Here is a 9,044-nt window from a genome sequence, read left to right on the forward strand (position 1 = left end):
AAATTGAATCATAATATGTGAATATATATATATATATATATATATATATATATATATATATATATATATATATATATATATATATATATATATATATATATAGTGTGTTACTATTCATCAACCAGGGTGCAGAATAAGTTATTCTTCACCCGAGGTAATCTTACGATCATTTCATAAATATAAATTACATTTGAAATACAAATAGTTACCTTCATATTGATTTACTGCATAAAATTTGGCATAACAAAAAATATAGGTCAAAAATTGTATTTTATGTACATTTTATACTATGTTTTTACATTTTTAATTTTACGTAACATAAAATATTTTTACGACGAGTATAGGTTTTCTTACGTTCTCTTTTTATGTCTAAAATAAGACAAAACTTACAAAACGTAAAATTACGATGCATAGATGTTAAAATAGAGGTGGGTGAAAAATAACTATTTCTCACCTAGGTAACGAAATATATATATAGGGCTGGACTATTCTGTTACCTGTAACAGGCCCTCACGCCGAGCGTCATTTTTCTTCCTCCTGCTGCCGCCCGAACCCACCTCCGCCCAACGCGCCGCCCCGATCCCAACTCCACCCAGCGCGCCGCCGCCCGGATCCCACCGCCACCCTGCGCGCCGCCGGCCCTACCCCCTCCTCCCAGAGCGCCTCCGCCTTCCCCGACCCCGACCGCCTCCCTCCACCACGCGCCGCCGTCCTCCTTCCCCAACGCCGGCCGCCGCCCTCCACCACGCGCCGCCCTCCTCCTTCCCCGGCGCCGGCCGCCTCCCTCCACTACGCGCCGCTCCTCCTTCCCCGGCGCCGGCCGCCTCCCTCCACCACGCGCCGCCCTCCTTCCCCTGCGCCGGCCACCTACCTCCATCGTGCAGATCCACGCCATCCCCGTACTCCTCCTTCATCCTGCTGGGAGATCTCGTGCGCCGCCCTCTGGCAGCCGGTGATGCTTCCCCGCCACCACTCTGCCTCCTTCCCGATGGGGCAACGATGCCGCGCGTACAGGAAGTTCATCGCCGCCACCTCAGGCCGTTCAATGTCGACGTCTTGGACGCGCCATGCTCCAACGCCATGGCTTGGGCTTCAGCAGCAAACAATGGAGCCTACAGGGGGAGCCGCAGGGTTGAGGACGTCCTGTTCGATAGTACAACTGCTTGCTCGGCCGCCGGTCACTCAAGGAGGTGAGTGCATGTCACCCCCGTGCGCTTCCATGGATGTTGTTGTCTGATACATCTCCCTCTCTGATTGATCTCGCATGATTTCTGTAGCTTGTCATTGCCTACCGTGCAACCATCAAGCGTGTGCTAATTGTGACTGAGGTTGCACTGCCCAGCAATACAGGCAGCAGTTTCACACTACAGGTAAATGACATTGCCTCTGTGAGATAATTATCTTGCAAATGATCAGCAAGAAGATTTACAGTTTATTTATGTGTTTATTTAGCTCCACCCAATACTGTAAAAATGCATGAGTCTAATACCCTGTGGCCTAGCTGACCGAATTAGCATGGAAGCTTCTCCTTTCACCATGAAATAAATGATAGATTCAACAGTTGCTAGGTAAATCACAAATCTATTTACTACATGTATTACTACCCTACATTCATGTCGTCAGAAAAGTCCATGTATTACTACCATGGGAGTTCAAAGAAAGGTCATCTATAAAATAGTATAACTTGTGAGCTTCTTGCAGACTAATGACGAGTTACTAGATAAACTTAGGCACCACACCACAGTCCATTCACTGCCGCATCCGAGGCTGTTCAATGATGCAACAACGAGGTCTGGCCTCCCCCCTTCCTATTTTCATGAAGCATATTCTGCAAAAATATCAGACGCTCTCAACTGAATAAAAAGTGTGTCGCGCAAGTTCAGGTATAACTGCTGCAGGAGTTCAAAAATCTCAACAAACAAAGCTCAAACCAAAGTTCAAGAACTGTTTCCTTCATAAACTAGTTTTCTTTTGGTTAATTTGTTGTTCTGGACATTACAGATGTACATTCTTCACCAAGTCGAGCAGCAAAGTTGTCGCACCAAATCGAACTTGCTGCTGCACCATCTCCACCAAGTCGAACTTGCAGCAGCCAGGTACCATAGTCGCTTAACTTGATCTCTCTGGTAGCTCATCCGGCAAGACTGCTCAATGGTATGACTTCTTTGCACAAAATCAGATCTGGTAGTTTGTCTGAGAGACACATTTGTTCTGTATCGTACTGCACCTTGTGCTCCCTTCATCCCATCCATGCTTAGATGAGATTTTTCTGTGCAATCAGACTTGGGCTAGGGTCAAAAAATTGGTGATCTTAGTTCTGAATTGCTGGGCATGCAACTCCTCGTTTGTTAATTGCTAAGTGATAGTCTGAACAATCGATAAGGGAGCCGCTGTGCATTACTATTGAAACACAAGGTTGTTGCATTTCTCAAAAAAAAGTCTAAACCAAGGGAGCCGCTGTGCACCAATCCTCCCCGCCGCGCGGCGACCACCTCTGTCGCCCCGAGTTCCCAGCTGCATGCATTCAGGAGCAAGAAAAAAGAGAGATTAATTGTCCGTCCACACTGCCTCTCCTCCCAAGTCCACACTAGTTTTATCACAAAAAGCAGAGGATGTCTATTTTATTTCCTGAAACAAAAATTAGGTGTTCTCAGTTCAGTACGTGAGCTATCTCAAGTTCTTGGAAAACATATAAACAGTACGGTGTTTGTGCAAAAAATTCAGACTGTTTTCTAATTATACAGCAGTTTACCATATGGTAGAATTGTAGTTGTTCAGTAAAAAGGTTCACTACCCCAACTGGGGGATTTTCAATCCGTTTTGTCTTTCTTTTCCAACTGAAAGTTGTAGCAAATGTGAACTGAAGCTGTTGTGGAGCAAATTAGGAATAGTTGCCTACTCTTTTGCCGCTGCTACCTTGCCACCTAGATTAATACTACTACTACTACTTATCGTGTTGCTAAACCTCGTGCTCTGGACAATTTGTGGGAAAGTCTGGAGGCACAAGTTGCTCCGCGACCGAGGAAGGCCCCGGTGCTTGCCATGGCTGAAGACGGCCTCCAACCGCCGGGCCCAAAGCAGCCAGCCTTTGTTCGCATGCGCGTCTCCTTCCTGCGTCACCTAGGTATGCGCCACCACCCGCCGCGCTCGATGCTTCCTACTCCCATAGCCGTCCTCAGTTCAACCCCATGGCGTCGAGATGGTCGAGTTAGTCGCGAGCAGCAGTCCGCCGTACCTAGAAACTGGATTTTTATCTGCAAAATCAGTTCACCGTACCTAGAACAACCAGTTCGATCCATCTCCTGATTCTGAAAATATGAATTGCGTTTACTGCCAAAATTGATGCTCTATAGTTCACCATGTATATATGTCATCAGTTCAAAAAAGACGTACAGAAAAAAGTTCAATTGTATGTGTTAAAACCAAGTTTGGTTTTCTACTATATGTCAGATTATTACAAAATACAATAAAAGATTTTGCTCATGTGGCTGTAAGCTCTAACCATATGGCAACAAAGAGAAAAATGAGTATGAAGTATTGTTGTTTCCGTATTGTTAAGTTCAGTATGTATTCCATTTTCAGTACGTAAACAAACACACAGGATCTTTATAAGAGCAAAAACTACAAAATGGAAATCTGTAAGTTCAACTACATATATTACAACAATTGAAAATACAAAAAATTACATCAGTTCAATGACAGAAAAACATGAGTTCGAAAAGTTTTTGACTCTTGAACTGATAGCTGAAAGATACGATATGTGTACTGTTGATAATCTCAAACATGTGTTACTCAACTTTAGAAAACATGTAAAATTGTTGTGCTGCTTTGCGATGTCTCCAGCAGTCCTACTTCTCCATGACGACAAGGACGACATCGCCATGCGTGCACGCTCCAACCTGTCCCCTGTCGCAGCCCCACCACTCGTTGCCGATGCACTCCAACCCGAGGACCACCATGATGGAGGTCGCCTCACAGCCTAGCGACGAGGTAACTCATCTTCCTTGTGCGTCCTTCGCCCACTGTGCGCCCTGCTGCCCTCGACCTCCTTCCTCACAGCCATGCTACCCCAAATTTTGTTTTGATTTTCAGTTCAACTTGTGTGTTCTTTTCAGTGCATTATGCTTTAAATGTGCAGAGTCCTGAGGCAAAATGATACATTTTAGTTTGCTTTGCCGCAAGGGCATTGCTGAAACTTCACTTCTGTCTAAACCTTTAACCATCCATTTCAAAAACAGATGCTACTTTACTTTGCATGGATCCTGAATCACATTTCACTAAAAATGTAATACTGAAATTACACTGAATAATTATATTGTATTTTTTTAGCATTCTTGCAACCCTATTAACACCATCTTTTTGTGCAGTGTTTGTTGGTTTCTCTTTCATTTACGGACATCTTGGGCTTGCTGGGTGCATAATCAAGAAGCCCAATCATCATCAGGGATGAAAAAAGGAGAGAAGCACGGGAAGAGGTACTAGTAGAAGAGGAAGAAGTAATGTGAAAAATGAGATAAATGTGAGAATAGCAAGTAGTAAAGCATGAGAGGGATTCAGATTTTGTTTTCACATTCTTGCTGTACACGTACCTTTGGTCTGTAGATGCACCGTAATGGATCTAGGAAGTATGAATGGTTAATACCTCAATGGTGCACTATGCATCTTTGGCAGGTTTTTATGCATTTTTGAATGGTTGTGGAGCAATTTAATGGTGCGCTATGCACTGAAGTATACATTGTTTATATGTTCTTGTACATCGGCTCATCAAGGTTGTACCATACTGAAATCTGGAGCAGTCTGGCAAAAAGTATTTACATCCTTCAAACTCGAGGATATGACAAGTTCAGAGAAAACAAAAGTTTGCAGTTGAGAAATAGGGGATGATCATTCATATGTCTAAAAAATAATTGAGCTTATATACAAAAAGTATTTACATCCGTTCAAACTTAGGGATACCACAAGTTCACAGAAAACAAAAGTTGTAAGCAAATCATTAACAAAAAAGTAGAGTAAAGTTCGGACTGTGAAAATACATCATTAAAAACAAACACAAAGCTCAGTTCAAAAACTCAGTTTTCGGGATGTGATAAAGCTCAAACAAAAATAAACCTCATGGAAATTCAAATGGTAAAAGTTCAAGTCGTAGAATGAGAGAAGTCCAACACATCGTTGCAAACAATATTTTCTTTTTAAAAAAAATGTCATTCAACTATATAAATCATGCAAGTTTAGGTACGATGATACCGTAGTTCGTTGCGAGAAAAATCATACAGGAAAAAATAGAGTAAAGTCCAGTCTATGAAAACTCGCTCAGTACAACCCAAAATGGAGATCAGTTTGAGTCCTCCGTTTTCAGAAGAATTCAAAATTAATCTATGAAAAATAGCTCAGTACGAACGCACACATAGATCAGTACGAGTACTCTGTTTTTCCGGAGAGAAAAATAGCACGATGGATCTTACCGTATTCAAAATTACTCTTAAACGGTTGCGAAGTAGAGAAAACGTTCAACATGACTAAGTTTCGCATTTTCGATAGCTATCCAACGGTATATTATTTGCCCCATTTCGACAAACTTTTTAAAAAAACCGCGTTTAAAATCAAATTTGACCGTATTCGTATTCTTTTTAAACCGTAAGGAATTAGAAAAACATTTCTATACAAAAAATTTGCGCATTTTTCATAGCTTTCCAACGCCGTATCATTTGCATCAATCCGACAAACCGTTTGCAAAAAAATACGAAAATATATTTCGCCCAGAATTTCACCATTTTTTAAATTACTTTTAAATGATATAAAATTTGAAAAAACAGTAGATATATGGAAGATGCGGATTTTTACCAGCTTTCCAACGCCATCTTATTTGCTCAATTCCGACAAACCATTTGAAAATTGTGTCCAAAATACGATTCGCGTTTTCGGTTTTGAAAAAAACGTTTTTTCAAAACTGCTCTTAAACCGTGATGATTTTGCAAAAAATTCCTATATATTTGTAATGTAGATGTCAAGAGTTTTCCAACAATATATTACACGTCCCATTCCGACGAAAAGACGATTAGTTCGACGAGATGAAAATCATCAGTACAACCGCCTGAAACCATCAGTTCAAGTAGAATAACAGAATAATATTCTGTTACGAATAACAGAATAGCCCAGATGTGTGTATATGTGTGTGTGTATATATATATATAAAATAGCCATATATATATATATATAATAGCCATATATATATAATAGCCATAAATTTCTAATCCTACTTCATGGCATATAAACATTGATTTGATGTCAAATTTTGGCAATTGTCAAATGTTCGCTAGAGATTAGATTGTAAACATTAATTTGACGCCACATTTTTTACTATTTGTATAGGTGTTGTCTGACGATGTGGACAGTGAGGATGAAGATGGACAGAGGAGGTACAAGAGACAAATCCTGAGGGAGCTTTATGCAGGAATGCATAACAGGCGTATTAGGAAACGGGACGACGTCTATTGATGCCCATTCTGCAACCATAAGCTTCATGATGCGTATGAAATTGTTCTGGCGCATGCAAAAGGATGAGTCGCTGGCTCCTTCAAGTAGAAGTATTATCATAGGGTGGCGCACGCCGCGTACGCCGAGTACCTGGAGAAGCTTCAGGATCGTGCCTCCAAATGAGATGAGATGTGGGATCAAACTATGTACGCTTTACTATACTTAATGACGGTTGGACTATGTACTTATGGTTGAATTATGCTTGTGTACACTTATTATCTATGTCGGAGTATGCTTAATCTATGTTTACTTATGTCTAAATGTGGGATATGGATGCAATCAGTTCGGTTGATGGAATCTACCTTCGTCCTGGTTTATTGGTCCCCTTTGTAATTCGTGTTAAATTTTGACCAAATATTTAACTCACAAAATGTTAGTGGAGGTCAGCAAAAATTATATCGTTGGATGCGTATTTGAACATAGTATTCAATGATATAATTTTTGATGGCATGAATAAACATTTGTTCGTTAAATATTTGGTCAAAATTTGGTACAAATTACAATGGGGACCAAAAAACCAGGACGGGGGTAGTACGTCCAGGTTGGGGACGGAGGTAGTATGGCACAAAAACCCTCACCCCGCCCGCCACCCCCTCCGTTCCCCATTCACACCTGCACAAGCTCCTCCGCGTCTATGCATGGCACCGCCTATCGCGGCGGCAACCACTTAGCTCGACGCCTGCCGCCGCCGCCAGGCCGCCGGCAAACCCCATCGCGTTTCGCCACTTCCGCTTGCCCCCGCCTATCGCCATCGACTTTCTCGACACTGCTCGCGATCGTCCCAGCTCCACCCGGTTGGGGAATCCATCGTGTTGAGGGTTTTTTCTCATGTACAACAAGGTAACTAATTTAATGAGATATTATCTCATCTCTTATCCCAGTTCATCTGCCTCCTTCAAGCACCCAGCCGAAATCGCCGTGAATTCATTTTTATTCAAGCTGATTTGAGGGTTTTATTTCATTCAGAGTGCACAGTACGCAGACACATCAGGACTTTGCGGCCTACGCTAGACATCCATGGAGTTCCATCTCACCGTACCAGATGACTCGAGGATGCACGCGGTATGTTCAATCTCACACTAAATCGGTGGGCATGGCCTACTTTCCTGAACATATACTAAATATTGCTACATTTGGATAAAAGGTGCCACATGAACCATATATGTCAAAGGGGATTTTTCCCTCTTCTTTCTATATTAGGCAAATTAATGATGTATTGTTCTTTCGATTACTCTCATATTTCCATGACATCATGTTTACCCTATCAGTTTAATTATAGTTTTTTGTCCTTTGATTTCAATTGCTATACAGTTCTTTCAATTTGGGCCCATATTTGCATGTTACCATATTTTCTTTAACAATCCTACCATTTTCTGCAGCGCGTCCCTTTCTATGCAACATAATCTGTAGTACACAATCTTTCCTTTTACATAAATCAAGACTGCAGGGATATCATACTGAACACAAACCATGGATTTACAGTCGTTGCTACTGTAAGACTTGATGAACGTGGTGACTCCTACTTTGGCACTGGCCTTTTTGGAAAGAAATTTCTAAGTTTTATGTACTGAAAGCTGGCACTAAAATTGCACTGCACATAAAAGAGCCTGGTCATGAGATATATGCTAACTTCCCCGACGATATCATCCGTCCAGACTTTGTTCGAAGTAAGTGTTCTTTTCAAGTATGTGCATGTTGACCTACCCAGCAATATCAAATGAATTGTGTAGTATTTAAGCAACAAATTGTTATTCCATTTTCTTACTCTATTCCTACCTACTAACTTCTAGTTACCAATACACTTTTCTATTGCCCTGTTTTAACTAAATATTCCATGTACTCCCACTCCTATCAGAAAGCGCCGCTGACAAGGAGATTCCGGAGGTGGAGAACGGGGCTGCCAACAAGTGGAGGCGGGTCGAGCAAGAACCGCAAGCGACTCCAGCAGGCCTAGACTTCATCAGCAGCCTCCCCAATTATATATTGACAGTCATCATCTCCCTCCTCCCAATCAAATATGGGGCGCGGACAACCGTCCTTTCCTGGCGGTGGTGCCCCCTATGGAACTCCACCCCTCTCGACTTCATTGACACCCATGAGCTCTACCATGGCTATCGCAAAAGCTTGGATGCATTCTCCAAGATCCTCGGCAGTCACCCTGGCCCAAACAGAGGCCTTATCATGGGCAAGTTCCATTCCAATGGCAAGGACCGAGCCAAGCTTGATGAATGGTTTCGATCCCCCGCCCTAGATCAGCTTGAGGAGCTCACTTTTGATGATGGGCATATGCGCTCGCTACCAACGTCCGCGCTCGGCCTCGCGCCCACGCTGCGCGTCGCCAAGTTCAGGAACTGCCATCCCCCCTTAATGACGCGTCCACTCTTATTCTACCATGACTGAAGCACCTCGAGCTCATCGTCATCTGCCTCCCAAACAGTCACATGGAGCGCCTGCTCTGTGGCTGTACTGCACTCGAGTACCTTCGTCTTCAGGCGATCAATGGGTTGAGT

General features: G+C 42.5%; 1 protein-coding gene across 25 annotated transcripts; it reads left to right on the top strand.

Annotated features, from left to right (window-relative positions):
* The first annotated feature begins 499 nt into the window (after positions 1-499).
* On the top strand, positions 500-4,786 carry LOC109773583 (uncharacterized). Of its 25 annotated transcripts, none has more exons than XR_012187638.1 (7): positions 502-1,190; positions 1,278-1,370; positions 1,453-1,568; positions 1,702-1,883; positions 2,002-2,154; positions 3,844-3,990; positions 4,368-4,786. XR_012187638.1 is itself a non-coding variant. In XM_073501317.1 (7 exons), exons 4-7 carry the CDS (start codon positions 1,775-1,777, stop codon positions 4,419-4,421), a joined length of 312 nt encoding a protein of 103 aa, XP_073357418.1. In that variant the 5' UTR covers positions 502-1,190; positions 1,278-1,370; positions 1,453-1,568; positions 1,702-1,774; the 3' UTR covers positions 4,422-4,786. The 25 variants fall into 25 exon arrangements, 6 of the variants coding, with proteins under 6 accessions (XP_073357418.1, XP_073357417.1, XP_073357422.1 ...); XR_012187645.1 differs by having other exon boundaries at positions 1,702-1,790; XR_012187635.1 differs by lacking the exon at positions 1,453-1,568 and adding an exon at positions 2,994-3,124 and having other exon boundaries at positions 3,847-3,990.
* Positions 4,787-9,044: the final 4,258 nt, after the last annotated feature.

The sequence above is a fragment of the Aegilops tauschii genome, chromosome 6, assembly GCF_002575655.3.
Source record: "Aegilops tauschii subsp. strangulata cultivar AL8/78 chromosome 6, Aet v6.0, whole genome shotgun sequence".
Lineage (NCBI taxonomy): Eukaryota > Viridiplantae > Streptophyta > Magnoliopsida > Poales > Poaceae > Aegilops > Aegilops tauschii.

What these genes read in the sequence shown, in the direction of transcription:
- LOC109773583 (XM_073501317.1), top strand. An exon ending in GTCGAACTTGCAGCAGCCAG is followed by an intron (nt 2,097 to 3,843) that starts GTACCATAGTCG and finishes CGATGTCTCCAG; the next exon opens with CAGTCCTACTTCTCCATGAC. An exon ending in CCTCACAGCCTAGCGACGAG is followed by an intron (nt 3,991 to 4,367) that starts GTAACTCATCTT and finishes CTTTTTGTGCAG; the next exon opens with TGTTTGTTGGTTTCTCTTTC.